The sequence below is a fragment of the Lepidochelys olivacea genome, assembly GCF_965140295.1.
Source record: "Lepidochelys olivacea isolate rLepOli2 genome assembly, chromosome: 3".
In the NCBI taxonomy this organism is placed as follows: Eukaryota; Metazoa; Chordata; order Testudines; family Cheloniidae; genus Lepidochelys; species Lepidochelys olivacea.
This window is the reverse complement of record NC_140413.1, coordinates 68,071,166-68,097,548: the sequence shown is the minus strand read 5'-3', so window position 1 is coordinate 68,097,548 and position 26,383 is coordinate 68,071,166. Positions and strand designations below refer to the sequence as shown.

At 40.1% G+C, this 26,383-nt stretch overlaps 1 protein-coding gene across 5 annotated transcripts in view; it reads right to left on the bottom strand.

The window, feature by feature from the left end:
* ORC3 (origin recognition complex subunit 3) overlaps window positions 1-26,383 on the bottom strand; it is an 80,853-nt gene that overhangs the window by 22,778 nt on the left and 31,692 nt on the right. For all 5 annotated transcript variants that reach the window (XR_014710771.1, XM_084622781.1, XM_084622782.1 and 2 more), the window contains exons 6-13: window positions 26,034-26,188; window positions 24,597-24,733; window positions 21,097-21,256; window positions 19,796-19,909; window positions 16,736-16,869; window positions 16,243-16,306; window positions 9,946-10,062; window positions 8,950-9,029 (exon numbers count right to left, since the gene is read on the bottom strand). Coding sequence is in view for 4 of the 5 variants with exons in the window: in XM_084622781.1 (XP_084478907.1) it covers window positions 8,950-9,029; window positions 9,946-10,062; window positions 16,243-16,306; window positions 16,736-16,869; window positions 19,796-19,909; window positions 21,097-21,256; window positions 24,597-24,733; window positions 26,034-26,188 (961 nt within the window). In the remaining variant the exon portion in view is untranslated. The remainder of the gene's footprint in view (window positions 1-8,949; window positions 9,030-9,945; window positions 10,063-16,242; window positions 16,307-16,735; window positions 16,870-19,795; window positions 19,910-21,096; window positions 21,257-24,596; window positions 24,734-26,033; window positions 26,189-26,383) is intronic.

The following is a 26,383-nucleotide window of genomic DNA, read 5'->3' as shown; positions in this document are numbered from 1 at the left end:
TGAAAAGTTAGGAGACACATTATGTGTTACAGGGACAGGTTGTCAATCCAGTGCTGCAATGGATAAAAGATTAATCAAACAAGGAAAGATTTATAGCCGATAATATGCATGAAAAAGGTAGACTGTTTAATGAAACTGAAATTAAAATTAATCAGTCAATTAAACAATAATGATCAGGAAAGGTATCAGTATACAGGGAAGGAAATGATTTGTTCAGCATACAGGGAATATGTATTAATACCATCAGCAAGGCACTGCAGTTCTTGGAACTAGGAAAGGTCACAGATTTAGCCAAGGATGAGCAGCTGCTAAACTGGTATTGTCCAAAATGTTTTTAAAACCACAGGGAGAAAAGCTAATTGTTTAAATTCTTGTCAAAAATTATCATTGGGGTTAATCAGAAATATGGTAATACTGTGATACAGCACTCTAATCTTGACTTGTGTTATTTAACAAAAAAATTGCATCATATCAAAATCCTTATGTCTCATCTACAGTCTTGTTGCCTCTGTTTGATCCAGATGAGGATTTTTTTTTTAGCCAATTGGTAGCTATGGACTCAAAAGGTCACCTAGAAGGCAACATCTAAGAGGAACAAATAAATGTACCTCCTCTGGTGGTCTATCATCAAGGCATCCAAATGTAGAAAGTTCCATGAATTGCCTGTTGCTCTGACAAAAGGCATCAGTACATCTGCAGGTATAATGTGTTTGTGGCAGACATGCCGCTGTGTGGCCAGAAGGAAGTTCTGCGGAAAAGGACCTAGGGGTGACAGTGGATGAGAAGCTGGATATGAGTCAGCAGTGTGCCCTTGTTGCCAAGAAGGCCAATGGCATTTTGGGATGTATAAGTAGGGGCATAGCGAGCAGATCGAGGGACGTGATCGTTCCCCTCTATTCGACATTGGTGAGGCCTCATCTGGAGTACTGTGTCCAGTTTTGGGCCCCACACTACAAGAAGGATGTGGATAAATTGGAGAGAGTCCAGCGAAGGGCAACAAAAATGATTAGGGGTCTAGAACACATGACTTATGAGGAGAGGCTGAGGGAACTGGGATTGTTCAGTCTGCAGAAGAGAAGAATGAGGGGGAATTTGATAGCTGCTTTCAACTACCTGAAAGGGGGTTCCAAAGAGGATGGCTCTAGACTGTTCTCAATGGTAGCAGATGACAGAGCGAGGAGTAATGGTCTCAAGTTGCAGTGGGGGAGGTTTAGATTGGATATTAGGAAAAACTTTTTCACTAGGAGGGTGGTGAAACACTGGAATGCGTTACCTAGGGAGGTGGTGGAATCTCCTTCCTTAGAAGTTTTTAAGGTCAGGCTTGACAAAGCCCTGGCTGGGATGATTTAACTGGGAATTGGTCCTGCTTTGAGCAGGGGGTTGGACTAGATGACCTTCTGGGGTCCCTTCCAACCCTGATATTCTATGATTCTATGATACCAACTATGGAACCAATCATCAGCAGTGTCATAAGATGACCAAGCTCCCACAGAAAGGGTGACCTCTGGTGGAGATGGCCAATGTTGTGTAGTGACCAACCATCAAAAATATCATCCTTGTAAGAGTGCAAGGTCGTGACTATGGGCTTGTTTACACTACCCGCCGCATCGGCGGGCAGCAATCGATCAACTGCTGAGTGCTCTCTCGTCAACTCCGGTACTCCACCAGAATGAGAAGCGCAAGCAGAGTCAACGGGAGATAGTCAGCTGTCGACTTACCGCAGTGAAGACACTGTGGCAAGTAGATCTAAGTACGTCGACTTCAGCTACGCTATTCATGTAGCTGAAGTTGCGTATCTTAAATCTCTAGAACTGATCAATGAAATTGGTTTTAATTGTTCACTTTATTAACATAACTTCATAAGCAAAGTTTTATGAATGAAACAACATTAATTCATAAAACCGGTTACCCCAATAACTGGCTAATTGAGTTTCACTTTCAATCCAATTGCTGCTTAAATTGCTGAAAATTACACTGTTTCAACATTGTAACTTCTGTTCACTGTTCGCCATTCCTTACACTTGTCCATATTGTAACTCAAACTCCATTTTAAAATGCTCACTTTATTTTGTAAAAGCTTGCTGCAATCTTCATTTTTGCAAAACCCTGCTGTAATCTTATTAGTTTAGTTTAGATGTGTGAATGAGGTATGTATGGATGATAGAATCAACCTCCAGCCCCAGCCTGTCTTGATGAAATAAAGTGTAAACACCCAGCGGCTGAAGGTGCAGACAACAGCCCTGACAAAGTAAGAGGAGTACACCCTCAAAAGAAAAGAACAAAAGTACAACTGAAGAAACATCAAAGCCAGGTGCCTAGGCTGAAAGTCATGTCTGCAATTGACGGGTGATCAATCACACCGAACCCAGAGGCAGCGTGACACAGCAAGACCTATACCTACAAAAACGATGGGTGAGATGGAAGACTTTGAAGAGTAACATTCTGCTGCCAACATGGAAGGGCATCGGTGCATGCCCAACAGAGACCCAGCTCTCCCTTGTGCCCAGCTTTCCTGGCCAGTTAGCTGCCACAAGCTACGAACTCAAGCTACATTCAGGACTGGTAACTATACAGCAGCTGCAGAACCTGTGTATATGTATGAACGAACGTGCGAATGAATGTGAAACTTGAATGAAATGTTATAGCTATAACTGGTTTCAGAGTAGCAGCTGTGTTAGTCTGTATTCGCAAAAAGAAAAGGAGTACTTGTGGCACCTTAGAGACTAACAAATTTATTTGAGCATAAGCTTTCGTGAGCTAAATAAATTTGTTAGTCTCTAAGGTGCCATAAGTACTCCTTTTCTTATAGCTATAACCGACTGCCTACTATGATTCTTTTTGTATTCACAATAAATGTGACATTTTGTCTTATCCCCTTTAATAAGATCCTGCTGGTTTTTATTTTATTGGTATAACAAATCGACCCCACACGTAGCGTAGACAAGCCCTAAAAATTTCTCGTTTTATCCAAAGGTGCATATGTTAATTGGGAATATGGCAGTTTCCCCAGTACCTGTTTTAAAAAATGAAACAGTTTTCACTGTTAAACCAGAATACCAGGATCTAGTCCGACAGAGCACACCAATGTTGCAGCTTCATATTGCCCCTCTTAATTTAAATTTAAGCTAATTAATGAAGTATAAAGATTCACACTTGATAAAAATTAGTAAATATTCACCAGGTTAATGGATGGAGGTGATTAGGTGTTGATTATACCTCTATGGATGGAGATTGGACTGAATAGATGAACCTGTAGTGCAACTGGAGTAATCTTTGTTTTATGCATTGTAAAATCAGAGGTCTAAGCGAACGGTATTAAGCACTCCCCCAAACACTTCCCCTAGAAAGCCAACCCCAGACTGTCTCCATTCAGAATCCTATTATCTCGAAGGAGGTGACCAATTAACCTCAGGTAACCCAAACTAAGGAACAATAGTGTGTGTCCAGGCAACCAGCAGCAGTATACCAGGTACATGAACATTCCTATCCATCTATTCATCCATATCAGCCAATATAGCGTCTCCATGTGGATGGTATATGTTGTTAAGACCCAAGATAGTGTGAAAGGGTTCATTAGCAAATCACCCCATCGAGGGGAGGGGAGGTGACCTGTAGTCAGCTATTTTATTATACATATAGGGGCATACACTAAGGTACAGGTGTGGAGTAACGTAAAAGCCTACATTCTCAAGCCTGTAAAGACAATAGCTAAGCCAAACTAAGGCCCAAGGCTTAAACACTTGGCATACCCAACTAACCAGTAAATGACCCTATATCACAAGACAGAATGCTGTTATAAGCAAGTGTTGCTACACTGCTGACAGATAACTACAAGATGCCAGCTTACACCAGCTTTAGATATTTTAACTTTGGACATCTGCTGATTTGCCTACAACAATGCCAAGGTAACTAAATTATGTATACGCTAATAAGCTTAAAGTAAAAGACAAAGTAACCTACAGGAGAAGGGCATCACAACATTAGTAGGGTGAGGAAATACAGATAAAGAGGCTGAAATCCCTACTGAATATGCACTGGACATAGGAAGCATCACCATAACCTCTGATAAAAACTGACACTCATCCATGGGTGATCCTGGGTGATTTCTTAGAACTTGTCGGCCAAGAACCTCTCATGGATCATTCTAACTTCTATGGGGATCCCCAGCAGATGATGATGATGTGAGTATGCAAGTTTTGATGCTTGTATTATCCCTGTCTATTTTGCTACATTGTAGTGTTTGTGATATTGCTGATTGTGCTAATAAAACTATCACAAATTCAGAAGATCTTCCCTAAGTGTGTGCGTCTCTTCCCACATACGCTGGCATCCTCGCTCCCAAACTAACTGTAACACTGTGGCCTATCTCAAAGCAACTGAACCCTGTCAAATGATGTAATGTTCATTGGAAACTTTAACATCACTTGACCTATTGGTTAAGCAACAGATTTCATAGGTCTTAGCAGATTCCTTCGTCCAAGGTGGCTAGTATAGTGTTAACGGAAAGCCACAACACATACTTATATCGGGGCACGACAGCTTGATAATTTGCCACACGGAAACCCATGGAAGTAGAAGAATAAACCTTTTCTACAATAGCATCCAGTCTACTCCCTTTTCTATCCAAGGGATCACACAAGGATGCCCTGTTACTTTTAAATAATTCCTGGGCTGCAGACACTGACATAGAAATCAGCCAAGGAATGTTGTAACAATTCATTAAAAAAAAAAAAAATAGCATGCCTCCGACTGTCCCCCCCAAATATACTGGTGGTGAGGACACAGGAGAGCACCAAATGTCCTTTGCTGGACTGAGTAGTCCTTGAAGAACAGGAAGTGTGATTTTGTCTTTTGTCTGCCGTTCCAGGATATTACAAAGAGGATCAGATGTGTCTGGTGCCAAAACTCCTATCTGTAACTGCAGGGTATTAGCAAAAAGAAAAAGGAGGACTTGTGGCACCTTAGAGACTAACAAATTTATTTGAGCATAAGCTTTCGTGAGCTACAGCTCACTTCATTGGATGCATGCAGTGGAAAATACAGTGGGGAGATTTATATACACAGCCATCCTCCCTACCAGCTCCTGAAATTGCTTCTATTCATTTACAGGGGAGACAAATGAAGTTCCAATTCGATCCTTAAAGGACATACCATCAGTATATTCTTTGACTGGTGACTGCTGCACTTGCTCTGAAGGACTCTCCTCCCAGTCATCATACACATGCCACTCTCTGAGGAGGCAATGTTGCTCGTGCCAGCACGGATGGCGCTGGTCAGATCTGTGCTTATTGAAACATGGGTCTACTTGAAGGCAATGGTGCTTGAGAAGACCAGTGCTGGGAAAGCTCTTGGCACCAATGGAGGTGCTGGTGTCAGCATTACCAGTGTTGAAATAGGTGCCATGTTGGTTTTGATAGCACTGAGCAAAGCCTTCACTGAGTCCTGAAGGCACAGCCACATTAACAGGGTACCTGGCATCTTTCCAGGGAAATGGAACTTTCAGCAAGGGAAGATAGCTAAGGCTCTCTGGAGCAAATTGTAAGAGCTTGTGTGTCAGTTTCCAGGGAATCCCATGCTCCTGAAGGACGTTCTGGATCTACACCAATGACAAATATTTCTGCATAGTCAAGCAGCAGAGACAAGCCAAAAGCTCTGAAAGAGGTTCCTCAGTCATGAGAAGGGAAATCAACTGCGTTAGAGATATGTGCACCGCTGAGATGACTAAATCACTCAAGTACAGAACCTCAAGTTGAGGAGACGTGTGTGCCAAGTGCAGTGATGAGACTTAAGGAGGTGACAAGCAACAGAGGAGGAGGAAAGCAATACCACCTCCTTTTTTTTTCCTCAGGCTCCTTTTGTGAATCAGAATGCTTCCTCTTTTCCTTTCACTTGCCCAGAACAGGTTACAATGAGATCTGGAAGCACTTCTCTCACTCTTGGAACCAACTGGTGTCAACTCTAATGATGCTGTGTGAGTTTTTGGTGCCAACAGCCGTGTGGACGTAACGGTGTTGCTAGAGTAGTCTGTTTTGATGGAGCTGGGGACCGAAATTAAGGGTGGAAAGGTGTGTTTCAGGACACTTCACAGAAGATCTCAGCACAGAGACAGACCTCACAACTCCAAAAGGAGTTTTACAACAGTCCAGTTGAAGGTTTAAGGTAGCCAAATGCAGCTGCAGTCTTAAATCTCTGTACTTCCTCATCTGAGGGGTGAAGAAATGGCAAACAGTACACTGAGACGCGCTATATGAGCCTCTCCCAGGCATACTACACACAAAATGTGTGCATCTCATCTCAGGAAAGATGGCTGAAGCCTCTCTGAAGTTTGGGACCCCAGCACAGCTCAGATATAACCCAAGGCAAGTGGCTCCAGATACTCTAACTATACTATAGAACTGTAACAAAGTAACTATGAGGGATGGCAGGTCTCACCCTTGGGCCACCATCCAGCAGCTCACTGGAACCAGTGGAGAAGGGGGCTAAAGGAGCTCGAGCTCATCAAAGGTTCTGCCCTTGAAGTTCCTGATTGGGTGAGTCATCTGGCCCCACCAATTGGCTCAGTTGCACTACTTAAGTCAGAAGAAGGCACAAGTCGTCGTCCAAGCAACTAAATAAATCTCCGCCTGCCACTTCAGACCCTGCCTTCTTGCTTGACTCCTGTGCCCTGTACTTCTGCCTGCTCCTGTCCACCCTATCCCAGATCTGCCTCTGTTCCTAGTTCCCACTTTTCTTGTTCCAAGTCCCTGCTCCTCTACCCTACCCAATGACGGCTTTGCCGCCTAGTTTAACTCCTTACTCCAACTCCAGGTTGGCCCCTGGCTCATCCTAAGTCTGATTCTGACTTCAACCCTTCACTTGACTTTGGACTCTGTCTCAAGCTGCAACCAGTGGCTCCACTTCCTCTCTCCTGACTGACAACAAGGCATGACCGCCGATACTCTGATCCCTACAGTAACTAATAGTAAAAAGCTAACTAGCTTGTGGACATGAGAGAATTCCATTCAGATCTCTGCAGTGGCAGCAAAGGAACTGTGTCACTCCAATGTATAGAGAGAAGGACATCATCCTAGTGGGAGAGAACTCTTGCACCCCTCAAAATACATGGCTTTTCTATGCAGTTTCACAGCTCCACGTCAGAGGTGCCAAATCCCATAAGTGGAAATATCCCAACTCTGTGCTTATCTGCTCCTTTTTTGTGTGCCAGCAACAACATGAAATCCTATTGTCTGAGCATTTCATGGTATTTGCACCTGATCACCTGCCATCATAAAGAACATTTGCACAAATGTTTGTAACTTTAAGGTGGCAACCATGTCATATCTTTTCAAAAATTGGCTTTGATGTTGTTTCTATTTTAAACACTGCTAGTCAACAGGAAAGCTTGATTTGGTGGAACCTTTACTGAAATTAAAATGCTAAAGAAAATATTATGTAGGGGCCATCCTGAGGATGAAATGCAAATCTGTGAAGCATTCTATAAAGAAAAATAATAAAGCTGTAAGCAGGTCACTTGGAACACATTATTGCAACTTTCAAAGCACTTGGCTTGCCAACACTGAGAGACAAGGTGGATGAAGTAATATCTTTTATTGTACCAACTTCTGTTGTGAGAGAAACTAGCTTTCAAGCTAGAGAATTCTTCAGGTTTCCCTTTACCCAGTGAAATCTCTAAGAGCAGGGCTAAATGATTTAGTCTCAGAACATAACAGAAGTGACAGCAAGCAGCAGCAGTGATAACAGTGGCAGAGGTGACAGCTAGAGCCCTGCGCGAGACTATTTTTAATCCGACTCCTGTCACACTCCCATTATTATATGACAGTGGGCCCTGCGGGACCCCACAGGATCCCAGTCCTGTTCAGGGGGACTCGGCAACAGCGAGACAGGTGTACAGGCAACAGCAGAGGCATCTTTTCAGGGATGGGAAGTGAACCCATGTGAAACCACCTCTGAACTCTGTGTCTTCAGTGACTAAGCACAACCATTGTGAGTGGGGTGCAGTGGAGGTAAATGGGAGTGGCATGTTAAAGACCCATTCGTTCATTGGACTTTCATACCACAGGGTGGGATACTGAGGCAAATGACGCTGCCCAATGTACCGTGGGGTGGGTGTTTGCTTCCGGTTACATGCTTTTGAATCATGGTTGAAGTGTTTTCCCAAATTAATGCTGGGTTCCCTTTCCCTTTGAATAAGAATTTTTTTTTTTTTTGGCTATACACAGGCTCAGTGATTGACAGTGTGGAAGTACTGTCTCATAGAGATGCCCAGTGGTGGTGTTCCATTTTTCCAGATTATTGGGTGGGGGCTAGAACCAGTTCTGTTCTGTAGTATTTAGAGGAATCCCCAGATATTGAACCTGGCTGCTGACTTGAACTGGCAGAGGGGTGGCGTAGCTCAAACACTTTTCACCAACAGAAGTTGGTACAATAAAAGATATTACCTCACCCACTTTTTCTCTCTAATATTCTGGGACCAACATGGCTACAATATCACTGTAAACACCACTGACAATGATTCTTGACTGTTAACAAAAAAGTATCACAAAAAAGTGCAACAATTCTATTAATCAAATTATGAAGATATAATACATTAAAAAAAAACAACACACCATCATTTAAATAAATATGCCAAAGAAATTACCAAAGGGCAGATTCTGATACTCTCATTCACGTTGAATAGTCTCAATGATTTCAATAGGACTACTTAAGGAGTAATCACCATGAGGGAAAGATATCAGAATCTAGCCTCAAATAGCTTCTGGGAGTTCCACTGAAAAGAACAGGCATGCAAATTTAAAATGATAGCCAATTATATTTTCGGTCAATCAGTAATGTAGTCCATTGCAAAACTTCTTGTCCGGCAGCGTTCTAAATGTAAAATTCTAGAGAAACAGATGGAAGATATTCTACATGTCTAAAACAAAACAAGAAAATGGAAAGGAGAAAGATTACCTCAGTAACTGAACAGCTGACCCATATTCATCTGTTTCCCACACTCTCTTTCCCAAACATGCACAGTGCAGCTCTCTGATCTGTAAACCAGTACATGAGTAACGGGAATACAATGTTTTACAAAACAAATAATGGGTTGGTTTTACATTCACTTTTCAAAACAATGACTGACTCATTCAAAGAGTGAGCCTGTGAGGAGCTGAGTGCTCTCAACTCTCACTGACTGCAATTCGAGGTGAAGGCATTCAGCATCTCTTGGGACTACGCCCTCACTGTGGCAAAAATATGCTTGCCGCTCAGCACTATGTTTTAACAGGGTCCATTCAGGTGACAGGAATGCAGGGATTAGAAGTGAACCTGAATCAAAACCTTTGATCCAAACATTAGGAAAGTTCAGAGTGAATTCACAGCTAAGATCCACATCTAGTAACAGTGTATCTGATACATCTAGAATCAATGGGGAAATGCACATCATGGAATGTTCTGCAGCATTAATAGGAGAATGTGGGGCAAAAATAACTGCTTGGTATGAGAAGTTGAGTTTGGTCACACAAGAGCTCTAACACAAGTCAATATACAACTAACTACTAAGAATACCCATGGCTGTCCCATCACTGCTATGTTGTTCCTGCCAAAAGGATGTCAATTCTCATCTGAATCCAACCATTAGGCAACTACTTGATTGATGATAGGAGGAATGGAAAATTGTCTGTACTGCATATGAGAAATCCAGACGCATAAAAGCCAAACACAACACAGAGGCACTGGCTGTTCTGTGCATTTGCTTCTCCCTACAAGCCCTCTGCTGTTTACTCACAACAGAGTATGACAGGCATTGTTAAAGAAACGATGTGCTGTTCCCCCACTCCATAATAAAGACAAAAAATATCTGACTGTATGTGTGAAGTGTATGAAGGGAAAAGAGGGAGTGGACTTGAAATTTGTAAAGATGTCAACCATGAAACAAGAGAGGTCGAGGGAATGATGGTACTTCACCTGTTTTCCCAAAGGGTACTTTGGAAGGGAAGTTGTGAAAACATGAAGACATCTCAGAACTGGGAAATAATTCTCATGGTAAATATGCAAGTCTTCCAGTAATTCCTGTGTTACTTCCTAAAATGACAGAATAACAGTTTAACAAAGTAGTTCAATATCCATGAGAACAAAGCAGTATGAAATAATCACAAAATGTCTTTTAAAACACATAAATAAAATATTTTAAGGGAATACTAAAGTTCTCACAAACTAGGAAAGACTGATTTACATTAAAGTGATTTTAATAATGATTTAAATCAGCAAGCAGGAAATCTTGATTTAAATAATTGATTTCAATCTTGTTTCACATTTGTACCTTTTTAGTTATTTTCCTAAAGAAAGAGTCATTCTCATTGGTTGATATAATCATTAAAACATTGGTTTGAAACTAAATATGGTCTTTATACTCGATTTGGTATTTCTTTTTGCTAATCAGCAGGACAAACTGTATCTATACACATTTGTTTAAGCAATTATATGGCTCAAAATACATTTATTTAGATTCTTAATTTTTCAGATTTTTATTATGTTAGAAAATGATGAATGATGTATTTCCTATTTACTAGATGATAATGTCTTACTCATGCTTTGTGTCAAGTTGCATTTGGACAGAAATTGGAATTCAATTAAAAATGAATAAAAAACAGCAGTTTAATTTAAAACTGATTTATTAAAACAAAGGAAATATTAAATGTAGTTAATGACTTGACAGATTGAAAACCTGGCTCATGGTGACCAGAAAAAGGTATTTAGAGGCAAAGAGATGTTCCAAAGTGCCTGAGCAGTTTACATGCCTAATTTCCACTGAAATCAATGAGAGGTAGGCACTGGACCTACTTAAGCACTTCTGAAAATCCCATTAGGTACCTCTGCATTTGTAGGTGCCTAAATACCTTTGAAAATCTATCTTATGTCCTTCAAGTTTTTAGAATTAGTAGATCTCATCCTCACCAGCTGATTTTTATTCATAGACTGGAAGAGGTAAATAAGCTTTTCTGATTTTCAACTCTTAAACAGTTTCTCAACTTTGAATTAAGTAGTCCAGGTGAAAAAATATATATTCTCCCTGAACTTGCTAGATCAACTGAAAGTAACAGTAATTAAGGCAAAAGCTTTTCTGCACAACAAAAACGAAGTACACTGGACCCTCGCTAGAATGCACGTCTATATAGTGCAAATTCGCATATAACGCGGTCGTGGCCATGGATCCCAAATTTAATTACTTTAACTGGAATTCATTTTAACGTGGTCCCTGCGTTAATGTGGTACAGCACATAGATCCCAAATCCTGTGTTCTAGCAAGGGTCCAGTGTACTTATATTTGAAAAAAATGTAAATAACAGCATTCGCTCCATTGTAAAGACTGAAAATAATATAGATAACTTATGCAGCACTTGGATTTATAACACACTGAGTCTGGAAGTACATCAGTTGTGAATGAACAAAAAGGTCATAGTTCTGTTTCTGCACATAGGGTGAGATTCTGTGCTAAAACTCCCAAGTCTAGGGCAGACGGGACTACGGTAGCTTTAAGCCATCTTTCTGCCCTCCTTATCCTGGGTTGCTCTCAGGGATGGGAAGGCCCAGAGTGTACCTTAGATAGCCCTTGGTGTCTGTCTAAATTATGCATTTTCCTCAGGTTGCCCTAAGGGTGGGCCACAGCACAGCCTCGAATCCCCACAGTGCTGTGCATTGCAACATTGTCCCTAATATACCCATCCTGCCCCCAGCACATCCCCTGTGCTACAGCTTGCAAGGGAGTCTTTGGAAGGCAGCCTCATGGAAATCTTATGAAGTGCCCGAGTCAGAGGAATCCTTCCCTGGCTACATACAGAACTTTTAAGGTCCCTTTTATGCTGCTTTGGCCCTTTTACCTGGAATAAAAGAACCACAGCAGGGCTGAGGATCTCAACCACAGTGTAAACCTATAACTAGTCTCTCATCATCTACTTGGTTCCTTTTATATTAGGGTCTAAGTAAAGCTAGGTCAAGTATCTTTTTTTGGATGGCTAAAAGCAGACTTATTCCATACATGTGTGCCCTTGTATTTTGTTGAACATATAAGAGAGCTCTCTCTTGGTTATCAGATATGCAGGTTGTGAAACTGATTAGTGCAGATGGCTAACAAAATGCCCAATAGAAAACCTCAGAAAAATTAAGATGATATTTTCAAAGTTCTGCTCTGAGTTTACAGAAATTGGCATATACTCCCCACGCCACCGCATAAATAGCACATTTCTTCAGAGATGGGAAAGCATTTCATTAATTCAATCACAAATTAATCCTGTTCTGAATGATAAATACAAAGGAAATGCATTTTTGGGTAAAATAAACATTGCCAAATGAAATATCAGGTGCATATGATAAGGATACTCACACATAATCTGAATGGATTTAATGACTATTGGCCAGTTTCTGCCACCCTTACTCACAGTGCGATGAACCTTACTCCTCAAGATTTTGGTGTAAGGATGCCAAAATCTGACCTTAGATAATAGTGTCAGAGTTCCGCTCGATAAATAAAGGCTTTGCTAATGCTTTTTTGAGGGGGTGGGGGGGTTATTCTGTTATAATAACTATTAATAGTGTTATTTTCCTAAGATTAAGCAATTTAACATTGAAGCTGGGAGTCTAAACTAGAAATACGAATGCAAAAAACAGAAATGGAGTATGAATTAAATACCATTGATTCAAACATCTCTGGGTACTGGAAAAGATTTGATTCAATTCCAAAGTATGTCACAGGGTTTAGAGCCACAAACACCACTGAAACAATGTGGGGTGATTTTGAAAAGCACAATGCTAAAATAAACTGTTCTGTTTTCATTCAAACTTTCAAAAATGACTTTGGTCTTGGGTTCTTTTCTTCATACCAAAATTACATATTTGGGTAAGAGAAATCAATATTGTAGATGAAAGAACATCCAAAAGTAGCTCTGATTTTTTTTCCTAGTGCCACATAGCTCCTTGGCATTGCTATAACTTTAATAAGCAGTGCCTTGTGGCTGATGGACCTAAAGCCAAATCCTTTCCATCTGACACATGACAGGTTTTTTTACTTGATGGACAATAAGTTCATAGGTTTCAGAGTAGCAGCCGTGTTAGTCTGTATTCGCAAAAAGAAAAGGAGGACTTGTGGCACCTTAGAGACTAACCAATTTATTAGAGCATAAGCTTTCGTGAGCTACAGCTCACTTCCTCAGATGCATATCGTGGAAACTGCAGCAGGCTTTATATATACACAGAGAATATGAAACAATACCTATTCCCACCCCACTGTCCTGCTGGTAATAGCTTATCTAAAGTGATTTCCAGCACAAATCCAGGTTTTCTCACCCTCCACCCCCCCACACAAATTCACTCTCCTGCTGGCACCAGCAGGAGAGTGAATTTGTGTGGGGGGGTGGAGGGTGAGAAAACCTGGATTTGTGCTGGAAATCACTTTAGATAAGCTATTACCAGCAGGACAGTGGGGTGGGAATAGGTATTGTTTCATATTCTCTGTGTATATATAAAGCCTGCTGCAGTTTCCACGATATGCATCTGAGGAAGTGAGCTGTAGCTCACGAAAGCTTATGCTCTAATAAATTGGTTAGTCTCTAAGGTGCCACAAGTCCTCCTTTTCTTTTTGCGAATAAGTTCATAATATCCTTTCTGCTATTAAGGAAACAGAGCAAGTGAGGCAATGACTAGACTGAGATTAAACATTTGCACTACTGTGATTTGGATGGCTATTTTCTTAGTACACAGATGAGGAAGCTGGCATTTCCTTAGCAGATGCCTTAAAACAAAATAGTTTCATTCCACTCCATTCTGGAAGGATTGTCTAGTATGAGATCATATCCTTCACTTATGCCAGAATTTAAAAATAAACAAAAAACTCCCACAAAAAACTATTTAGTGTAATTGCATTTCAATCTTTAAATAAAATAAGATACTTCCCAAATGAAGAAAGTTGGGACTAGTTTTATGCAAGCTATATGTTTTGTAAGATGAGGAAACAGTGGGAAAATTATTGATGAGTCAGTGTTATTGGTTGCAGCTCCCCAACCTTCTAGCAGAGGTTATAGTTATTATGAATCCTGTTTTCCAGGAGAGAAAGATGAACTTAAATCATTGTGGACATGAAGGGGGTTTTTGATCTGTGGAAGAGTCTTAAATCCCAAGATAGTGAAATGGTGTTTATGATGAAACTCAGTTTAAGTCTTTTTGGACATTCAATATTAAAATTGATGCTTCCTTTGTCTTATACTTTTCAATCTATTTGTAGAATGTTCAAATGGGACATAAGCAAAATATAATAAACCTTATCTGAAGGGCAGAATAGAAAGTTCTGTCAGCTAGAGAGCATAGGGGGATTTACTGTTTTTAACTCCTCTGTGAATTGTAGAAAGAAATATCATTCACTTGGCTACACACTGACTTTATAGATCCTGACTGCAGAGTAAGTAATACTCTGTCAGAGAATTTATATGTTTAGATTCCTCCTCTCAGCAGCAGCCCATCTGCAGAAGAGGTTATTGCAGTAATGGCTGGTTATTTTACTGGGGGAGGAGGGAGAAGAGTTATTGGCAAGATGAATTTAACTGTAACAATTCACTATCTTCTAGGTCAGTGTGGGATTATAGAAGCTATCTGTTTTCCAAACTGTTTTAGTTTGAGATCTTAGGATCAGTAGTACAGAGAGACATCAATCAGAACAACATCTTCCTGACTTCTGAATGATTGCTTGTCAGAAACTTTCTAGCATGGAATTATACGTGGTGGCATATACATCTGTGATTGATCAGATGTTTCATCTCTGAGACTGGTTGTTTCAATTCCCACTCATGAAGGCAGATCTTTATCATTCCAAGGACTTCGGCTTGGCATTTCATGGCTGCTAGAATATGGATTGTTGTCAAATGGATATCACTTCCTTGGAAGTATTGCACGAGTTGCCATGTTTCACAGCAATGGGCTTGTGATCTGCTACCTCTTGGTTTGTTTACCAAGAAAACTTCCTCTCTTATTCCACTGCAGAAATACTAATACAACAGATCACAATAAAATGTGAAATCATTATAAATAAATAGGTTCACTCTGTCCGCTTTAAGAATTTCTCCTTAAGAGACTGCTGACTAGCTAATTCCAATTCTGTATTCCATGACTGCATTCAGAATACAAAAAAAAAAAAGATATGCATCTTTTGGCTCTGTGAAAGCCATCCCATTCTCTGGTTAGCAGATTTCTATTATCTGTCACACATCAAATTTTCAGGAAAAGTGACTCATAATAAAGTCCAGATTTTAAAAATCCAGGGAGGTCTATATGAAACTGCAGAGATACTCCTCAACTTTCAAGCAGGCAATTTGGAAATTTAGATAATGGCCATAATGAATTAAACCAATGGTCCATCTAATCCAGTATCTTGTCTCTAACAATGGCTGGTACCTGATCTTTCAAAGGAAGATGCAAGAAACTCCAGAGTGGATAACCTTACCATAGACTAAATTTATTAACTGTGTAGTTAGTAGCTCCAAAGCCGGAGAGAGTTCCTCTCTCTATTTTTATAATCCTATCTAATATAATGTGGATGTTTTCACGAACCATTCAAACATCTAAACCGTTTTCCAGTTATATTTGTGGCAGTAATTTTCATAGGTTAGTTATGTGTTCCGTAAAGAAGTATTTCCTTTTATGAATTTTAAATGTATTGCTTACAATTGAATTGACTGTCCCCCTGCTCTTGTGTTATGGGAAAGGATAAATAGGAGAGCATGATTTATGTGCTCAAACCATTGGTTATTTTGTTTCTCTCTGTCATGATCCCTCTAATCCACCCCCTCTCTAAACTAAACAGTAACAGCCTTTTCAATCTCTTTTCAGAAGGGACTCTTTCAAAAGCAACAATCAGGATTAATTCTTCATCTCTTGTTCTGGCAAACACTCCATTGAATTTCATGGGTTTTTTTGCCTGAATAAGTAATAAGAGTGGGTCCTAAATAATTGAGCTTCACAATCTCCCTGGTAATTATTTTATCCATTTTACAGATGGTAAACTCAATGCACCGAAAGGCTGAGTGACCTACCCAATACCCCACAGAGTAGAATTAGGACTATCACGTAGACCTAAAGCCCAGCTCTCAAATCATTAGACATATTTTGGGATATCTACCAAATGAAAGATGCATTCTACCCTAGTTTCCTCTCTTTTCATGCAAAATGATGGGGGGTTTGGAAGGTTGTTCCTATCCCCCAAATGATTTTACACTTTACCTTTAAAAAACTGTCCTCAGTCAGAAGTGCAATTTGTTTTTCCGAGACTTGACTTTCCACATATCTGAAGTAAAAACCAAACAAAAATATTTGTGCAATATAAAGTTACACAATACATAGTTCTAAAAATGGTGGCCATCAGGATTCTGTTGGGTCTGTGGCCACTACAAAATCCTGCAGTTTAAGTCCCGGGTCTGCCATAACTTCTCAACTGATTAGATCATTTGTCAAAAGAAAATGTTTCTACACGAAGGACAAAAGGAAAAAATGGATCTTTCAACTGACGGATTTTACAGCAGGTTATTTTACACAAAATAAAAGTTGCATTCTTTAGACAGAGATTAAAAAATTTCAGAAGTAATTCACAACTGTCCCTGTTTTATGTAACATACGCACATATAATTACACATTTCACAATGCTCTATTTACAAGTTTTTTTAAAAAAAATGCTGATTGAATATAGGGCTGTTCAAAATATTTATTTCTCCTTTACCTTCTAAAAGATGGCAGGCTTCGAATGTTTTCACACTGATTGTGTGATAAAGAATATACTCTCTTCTTAGCTTCCAGGAGCTCGCAGCACAACACACTGAGGGGCTGGGAATAGAAATGCTCCACAATAGACAGCTGAAAGAGACAATGCAGTAAAAACCTGTAATACCTATGCAGTTCACTTTCCTTGAGGTGTCCTAGCTTTTAAATAAGTTAAGCAATTTATTAACAATTGCTAAAATGACAGTAATGACATTTATTTAAAAATTGTATTAGAGAGTCTACTCAGTCAACACATCAGATGACATTAATAATCTTCTACTTTCGACTGCCACTAGAGGTGCTTGATTATTATTCAATGAATAACACAGGCAACCTCATTTTGCAATTTTCTTCTGCTCATATCATTCAGTCAATTGCTTTTTGTTTTATACGAGATCTATAGCAGCTCAATTATTACTTGATTAATTTATTATTTGAATAATAGCAAAATTCAGCAATTACATTAGGTATTACATAATTTGTTGGGTTATGTGACCAGGCCCAACCTCACAAATGCCAAAGCAGCAAGTAAAGAGTGTATCATTTAAGGTACAAACATCAGCTAGAATGCATTAAATGAAACAATGGAACATGACAAGATCCCACATTTCACATATCTGAAATCATACTGTTAGGCCCTGATCCTGTAAACATTTACACATGTGCTTAACCATGCTACTTTGAGTTGTTCCACTGATTTCAAGTGCGTAAGTGTTTGCAGGTCTGGGACCTTACAGTATAGTAGAAAACATACTTCTGACTCAATGTAATTTTTTTGAAGACTGCACCACAGTCATTCTGAAAAAAAAAAAGGTAGTACAAAAACTGGGCAGGTATATTGAGATGGAAAACCTTTTCCTATCACAAAGTTCTTCACATAGAATCATAGAATCATAGAATATCAGGGTTGGAAGGGACCCCAGAAGGTCATCTAGTCCAACCCCCTGCTCAAAGCAGGACCAATTCCCAGTTAAATCATCCCAGCCAGGGCTTTGTCAAGCCTGACCTTAAAAACCTCTAAGGAAGGAGATTCTACCACCTCCCTAGGTAACGCATTCCAGTGTTTCACCACCCTCCTAGTGAAAAAGTTTTTCCTAATATCCAATCTAAACCTCCCCCACTGCAACTTGAGACCATTACTCCTCGTTCTGTCATCTGCTACCATTGAGAACAGTCTAGAGCCATCCTCTTTGGAACCCCCTTTCAGGTAGTTGAAAGCAGCTATCAAATCCCCCCTCATTCTTCTCTTCTGCAGGCTAAACAATCCCAGCTCCCTCAGCCTCTCCTCATAACTCATGTGTTCCAGTCCCCTAATCATTTTTGTTGCCCTTCGCTGGACTCTCTCCAATTTATCCACATCCTTCTTGAAGTGTGGGGCCCAAAACTGGACACAGTACTCCAGATGAGGCCTCACCAATGTCGAATAGAGGGGAACGATCACGTCCCTTGATCTGCTCGCTATGCCCCTACTTATACATCCCAAAATGCCATTGGCCTTCTTGGCAACAAGGGCACACTGCTGACTCATATCCAGCTTCTCGTCCACTGTCACCCCTAGGTCCTTTTCCGCAGAACTGCTGCCTAGCCATTCGGTCCCTAGTCTGTAGCTGTGCATTGGGTTCTTCCGTCCTAAGTGCAGGACCCTGCACTTATCCTTATTGAACCTCATCAGATTCCTTTTGGCCCAATCTTCCAATTGGTCTAGGTCCTTCTGTATCCTATCCCTCCCCTCCAGCGTATCTACCACTCCTCCCAGTTTAGTATCATCCGCAAATTTGCTGAGAGTGCAATCCACACCATCCTCCAGATCATTTATGAAGATATTGAATAAAACCGGCCCCAGGACCCACCCTTGGGGCACTCCACTTGATACCGGCTGCCAACTAGACATGGAGCCATTGATCACTACCCGTTGAGCCCGACAATCTAGCCAGCTTTCTACCCACCTTATAGTGCATTCATCCAGCCCATACTTCCTTAACTTGCTGACAAGAATACTATGGGAGACCGTGTCAAAAGCTTTGCTAAAGTCAAGAAACAATACATCCACTGCTTTCCCTTCATCCACAGTGCAGGGGCAGCACTTGCAGACGGGTCAGGATGCAGAGTTGCCTGGCCACGCTCCGTGTAGGAGCCGAAGGGGGAACATAGCCACTGCTTCCGGGAGCCACTTGAGGTAAGCGCCACCCATAGCCTGCACCCCGAGACTCTCCCCGCACCCCAATCCCCTGCCCCATCCCTAATCCCCCTCCTGCCCTCCAGACCTCTCAGTCCCAGCCTGGAGCAACCTCCTACACCCCAACCTCCTCATTCTCAGCCCCACCCTAGAGCCCGCACCCCCAGCTGGAGCCCTCATCCCCCTCGCACTCCACTCACCCGACGCAGCCCAGATCCCCCTCCCGCACCCTGGACTCCTCATTTCTGGCCCTACCCCAGAGCCTGCACCCCCAACGCAAGCCCTCACCCCCCTCCCACATCCCAACCCCAATTTTGTGAACATTCACGGCCCGCCATACAATTTCTATTCCCAGATGTGGTCCCTTGGGCCAAAAAGTTTGCCCACCCCTGTCTTAGACTCTTCAGTGCCTAAATCACTTCTGAAAATGGAGTTGACTTTGAAGATTTTTTAGTATTAGCATGCAAAATTGAAAGACATCAAAGAATACCTATAAAATTAATACACAGAAAATTTGTTTCTACCCTTTCAGGTTTTTGTTTCTAATTTTTTATTCATATGACTTGTGTCACAGAATAAGCTGTTTCTAAACTGCCTTCCCACAATTCCTGCTAGCTTCCCAAGAGCTTTCCCATCCCCCCTCCCACCCCGCACACTCACAAAAAAACCACTATTTAGACACCCGATCTCAGCTATAGTATTCAATGGGAATTTTGCCACTGACTTCAATGGGATTAAAATCAGGCCCTAAAAAACTGAGTACAAGTCTGCTGCCATGGAGTAATTCTATTGCATTTTCACCACTGCCTAGCTGTAATTGAAATTCTTCTTACTCCTGATTACCTGAAATCCTTTGATAAAGTTCTGGACAGAGAAATCATGGTACAAAAATATGTTGATTAGAACTTGCAACACTTTCTCACTTAGTTTAAAGGGAAACTCAGTTGTCAGAAGTAGCTGCAGGAGACAAAGGGAAAAAAAGATTTCCTTGCTAAATGTTACCAGAATAGATTACATTTCAAGGTAAATGTAACTGCTAGTAGCAACAGCCAATTATTATAACGTTACTTCTTGAATATGTAAATAGCAAAGCAGTTAGATCTGCGTTTGGTTTAATTCTCAGAATGTGCTAAAATTAAACTATATTAATTGATTAATGCATGTAGTCATCTTCAGCCAAGCCATATTTATTTCCATTGCTGCAAAAACACACACTTTTCTTTAAAGCTTATGATTCCACCAAATCCTGAACTATATATTGTCTGATTTTATAGTAACAGCCGTGTTAGTCTGTATTCGCAAAAAGAAAAGGAGTACTTGTGGCACCTTAGAGACTAACCAATTTATTTGAGCATGAGCTTTCGTGAGCTACAGCTCACTTCATCGACCGATGAAGTGAGCTGTAGCTCATGAAAGCTCATGCTCATGAAGTGAGCTGTAGCTCACGAAAGCTCATGCTCAAATAAATTGGTTAGTCTCTAAGGTGCCACAAGTACTCCTTTTCTGTCTGATTTTAGTTATGTTCAAACTTGGCATTAATTTTACCTATAATTTTTCAAATTATGAATGAGAGAACAAACATTACAGCAGGCATCAGGGACAAAAGTACTTTCTGCAAGCATATGCAATAGTTCTGCTGGCACTTTACAAATGCACTCCACTGAAATCACACGAGCAAAGTGTCTACATGATGGGACCTTATATTTGGATAATTCTGCTCATTTTCAAGGGGCTGCAGAATTCACATTAAGCTGCAATATTCAGTATAAATATAAGCGATGTGAAGCCATCTCTATTTAGAATGAAGTCAATCTTACTTCAAAGCAGCACTATAATAAAGGGGAGTGAATGAAAACCATATAGTTGTGTGTGCATGAATGTTAATACAAACAAGAAGTGAAGATATGTACTGAATAATTTCTGAATGGTCTCCAACACTGTGTGAAGAGGAAACTCTCAACACATGTAAGTGAGCTTAAAGACATGGTTTTCAGAGAGAATATTCAGAACATATGGCTCTCAGGAACAGATCCCACTTTAAAAGCTTCACACTAGTCTACTTTGAAAGCATAAGATGCTATGTATACATACACCATACTTGTACATATCCATTCCCCGCCTCATCTATCTAGAAATTGAATTACCTTGTCAATTACTGTAGCCAGGTGCTCCTTGCAAGAAAGAGACTGGAAAAGCTCTATACACAGCAGAGAAGAAACAGAGTGAGGAAGTAACCTGTGGATGATCATTGGAGACGTGGCAATTCCGAAAATGAGTACAAGAGGGAATTCATGTATGTGCTGACTAGACCACAAAGTGGGAAAGGAAAAAGAAAACATAACAGTTATGTGGGTTTCCCCAGCACTGTATGAAAACACAACCACAAGGCAACACAGTATATTCCCAATACAGCACTACCAAGAAAAAAACAAATCAAACTGTACCCTGAGGACCCAATCTTCAGGAATATGCTTGTAAAACTTCTGCCTTTAATGTTACAGTACAGGAAAGGTTCCCCTTTGCTAGTTTTACCTAGCTGAAAAATTCCAAAATATAGTCTTCTAAATATGCCTTGAAATTATTTGTATTAATAAATAGTGTTGGAAGGCTCACATGGATAAAAATCATTAAAGGGTAAATGAAATTATTATTTACTCTTTGAATTGCAGTAGGACCTAAGGGCCCCAATCATAGATCAAGGCCTGTTTTTTGAGATTCTACAGTATCTAGGACAATACAAACAAACAAGAACCCCAAGACTTTAAAAAGTATTGTAGTTTGCTTAAAAAAAAATAAAATAAAACAAGACATTTAGAATTAAAATTAAAAGAAACCCAACTTTCTGAAAGTATGACAATTCAAACAATTGTAACCTTCCACCCACATTAACATCCTGAGAGGAACCAGAAACATTATTCATCTGAATTCCAAATTGCCGTATCAGATCTGACCAAAGTTCCTATGTTCACTAATCTTATCTCTGATAGCAACCAATAACAAATCCTTCAGAAGACGGGGGATAAAGTGATCCATAATTGACATTTACACAAATTAGAAAGACAAGGTGAGTGAGATAGTACCTTTTATTCGACCAACCTCTGTTGGAGAGAGAGAAACTTTCAAGCTACACATAGCTATTCTTCAGGTCTCAGAAAGATACTCAGAGTGAAAAAGAGCTCTGTGTAGCTCAAAAGCTTGTCAGAAGTTCATCCAATAAAAGATTCTACCTCATCTACCTTGTCTCTCTAATATCCTGGGACCAACACGGCTACAACCCTGCATATTTACACAAATTAGCATTCCTAGGAGAGAAGTTAATTCTGTCTCCTAGAGAGTTTTCTGTTTGGCTTAGTATATGTCTTAAAGAGTTTATATTCCTTCTGTGGGTGAAATCCTTTCTCCCTTGACTTCACTGGGGCTAGGACTTCATCTTATTTTTTTATCCTAGCATATCTGTGATTGTTATTATTCATATATTATATTTATTACACACACCTCTTTTTAAAATCTAACTAGGCTCTGCCTCAACAACATATTGTGACAAAGAGTTCCACAGTTAAATTTTTGTGATGTAATTCATGTATTTTTAGCAGTTTTAAATGTACTGCTTTTTAATTTCACTGTTTATCAAGCTGTTCATGTGTTATGAGGAAAGGAAAATTGGAATGCCCAAATGGCTCTTTCTACATATACACACAATAAGTTATAGACCTACAATATACTCACTCACTTATTCCTTCTCTAAAACAAACAATCCTAAAACTTCTAAATTTCTTTTTGTTTTTGAGTTTTTCCATTTCTCATCATTTTTGCCCTCTCTGGACCTTTTCTATTTCTAGTTCATTTTTTTCTGACATGTGATGACCAGAACTGAGCACGGTGTTCAGATGAAGGTCTATCATTGCTTTATGCAGAGGTATAGCCTCTTCCCTTTTCTAGTTTCATGTTATCCAAAAATGTTGTTACCTTACAATTTAACACTGCCCCTTAAAGATCACTAATATATTAAATAATACTAGTCCCATTACAGATCTTTGTGGCACCCCACTACTAACTTTCTTCCACGATGAAAACTGACTATTCCTCCAAAACTATTTCATTTCCTTAGCCACTTTTTACGAGGGATTTTGTTGAAGAATTTTTAATCAATCTTAAAAAGTTATATACAGCATCTGTCCCTTCTCTACTCTTCTCCTGGCTACGTCAAACAATTCTAACAGATCGGAGAAGTAGGATTTTCCGATGCAGAAACCATGTTTTGTTTTGTTTTTTTAAACTTTATGTCATCAAGATGTTTTAACTCCATCTTTAGTAACAGGCAAATTAGTTTGTAATAACAAAGTAAAGTGCATCTGTCTAATTTCCAGGGACATCCCCAGCACTTTCTTTAAAAGATAAGGCACAACACTGACTGACTTCTAGTCCAGCAGTACAGTACCTGATTTTAAGGAAGACAACTTTTAATTGTACAGTGATTGCACTGACACTAGGCTTCTTCTACGCAGAGGTCTTCTAAGGGGTACATCAACTCATCTAGATATTTGCCTAGTTTTACAACAAGCTACATAAAAAGCACTAGCAAAATCAGTACAAACTAAAATTTCATACAGGCAATGACTTGTTTATACTGCTTTATATAAACACACTATACACTGAAATGTAAGTACAATATTTATATTTCAATTGATTTATTATACAGTTATATGGTAAAAATGAGAAAGTAAGATTTTTTCACTAACAGTGTGCTGTGACACTTTTGTATCTTTATGTCTGATTTTATAAGCAAGTAGGTTTTAAATGAGGTGAAACTTGGGGTACGCAAGACAAATCAGACTCCTGAAAGGGTACAGTAGTCTAGAAAGGTTGAGAGCCACTGCTCTAGCAAACCACAAATATCCTAACTTATCTGCTGCTGGAACCCTCCCACTGAACTTTAAATATGTGACCTCAGCTATTCCCCATTAGACAGGCACCATGACAATAACCACCCCTTTAAGACTTCAGAACACCGGAAATTAGGTAATATTCTAACAGTTCATCACTTCTACTGCCAACAGTGCTTGTTTTCCACTGCCTGCTCACCTGCACCACTATTGCGATTCTCCAAATTTCTGATTCAGTTTTCAATCCTCTTCATGCCCTTGTAAAGGGATACTGCGTGTCCCAGGATTTTACAATCAAAAAGGGGTATGTTGTCACTCCAGAGTTAGCTTGGGTGATCAACAATGAAGTCTGAGAACCCTGTTTAGCCTAGCCTGGATCTCGGCAGCTGCATTGAGAAGCTGTACTCGAGTTACTATGTCCTTACTGCTGCAGCACCCCCTCAACCACCAGTGTCGCTAGGACTTCTGGGGGCATATCCAAGGGTTCTTTGTGCTGCAGGTAGCTGAGTCACTCTACAATTCTTTTCCAGTGAATTATGGAGAACCTCTCTGTCCTTCTGGGCATATGGGGAGAAACGCTGGAGAATGCAGGCCAAATCAGCACTTAAGTGATTTGGCCTGCATTCTCACGGCAAAGTGGGCAGGTTACTACCTCAAGCAAAAAAGTGACACGTGAGCTCCAGCCTTTAATTTTATGGCAACAACTAGAAAAAGTGGAAGAGAGTAAAAGAGCACCAGTCCAAAACCTCAGGGCACATTACCTGCTGATAACTATGAAGTCCTGAAGTACTTTCGTTGTGAAACTTTCCATGTCCTTGAAGATAACCACAATTGGAGGAGATTGCCAGTGCCTGGAAGAGGAAGTTCTTTTTTTGCTTGGAGTTTCAGAACCTGTTTTCTTCAAAGCCATTGTCCATATATTATAAAACAAAAGTTGGGAAAGGATACAGAGTAAGTCTCTTGTCTCCCATGATATAACACTTTATTACCACATGGACAACTTAACCAAAATAAACAAAACGTTTTGTTTAAGGAACACATGGTACTTCTCTAACTGTGTACAGTACCACTGTTCCTCTCCTGTGACCTAAATGAAATAGCTATAACAGAGAATAGGTAAGAAAGCTATTCTTCAACAAGGGCCAATCCAGCCCTTACCTCTGCAGAGCCCTCTGGTGTGGTTCCACTGGGCAAGGGGAGGGACAATTTGGGGTGGGCACACAGATGTGCACCACTTCTTGTGAAAATCACAGGAGCTAGTCAGGCATGCCTGGGAACCGAAAATGGATGAAGCATCCCCAGTTGCACAGATTCTCTATTACTCTGCTTCAGGAGCTGTGCTAAGACCATAACATCTATTCCAAATTAGGTTAAAGAAGAATCTGCACAATGACTTCCCAGCACTGGGAGTAAAGAGTAGGATTCTTTTTCCTCCTGTCCCTCAGTAGATCTCTCCTGTATCTCAGCTGAGATACTGGAGCATGGATATTTAGGTCCCAATTTAGCAGAGACTTATGAACATACTGAAGTCCATTTCTATTCAGCAAAGCACATAAATCCCACTGAAATCAATGTAAATACGAAGTAAAAAGGAAAATTATTCTATGCTTTTTTGTCCAATTACCCAGTAAGGAAACCAGAGGAGACCTTCAGAGTCTCAATAATTTTGGTAAAATATTTGTGTTCCTAATTTTTAGTTTTTCAATAGTGAGAAAATATAAAACATTTGGAAGGTTTTCCTTTCTTATTAACTGCCTGTGTAGTGCTGGCTTCAGATAGCTTGTGTAAAAGGCTGATCATGTGCCTTTCCCCAGGTTATCTGTTCTTCATACTTTGTTTTTCAAAACAAATACTTCAGGGATCTTGTCTGGAGAGAACAACATTTGGTAGGAAGTCAGATTTGAGTTTTAAGCTTACACTTCCAAACGATTAGCATAAAACAACCTTTTTTTTTTAATTATGAAACACACTTTCAAAAGTTACTTTTCAAAAAGACAATATTTAATTAGAAACTGAATTCATACTGGTGAAAAAATACTTTTAGGTTCTGATGATCTCAGGGTCAGGTATCACCTACTACTAAATGAAAAACTAGCTTTGCTAGTTTTGACTATTAGATACAAGACTGAGTCATGCAATTAAAATTTTATGAGAATTAAAAGCCAGATATTTCGTAAACTGGCAGTATGAAAGCCTACCTTTGTTACATTCTCGTACCATTTGGAAAGAGAAGCCATTGAGCAGTGTATCTTTTTCTGGGAAATGTTAACACATTCATCCTCCTCAGATGAGTCCACATCTACAGAGCAGTCCATTAGCTGTCCCATCAGTTTCTGCAGCAGATGTTTTATGCCTTTATAACATATAGACACACAATGAAGAGACTCTCACCTAGTTACCTAGAATTCTAACCCCGCACACACCTTCTCCCCCACATCCATCCCCCAGGGTCATCCTGTTTTTGTCTTTTCTTCCCTTTCCCCACCAAGCTCATCGTCTCTGCAGAGCATTATTTTCATCTTCCCCAGGCAGCTCCCAAACCTCCCTT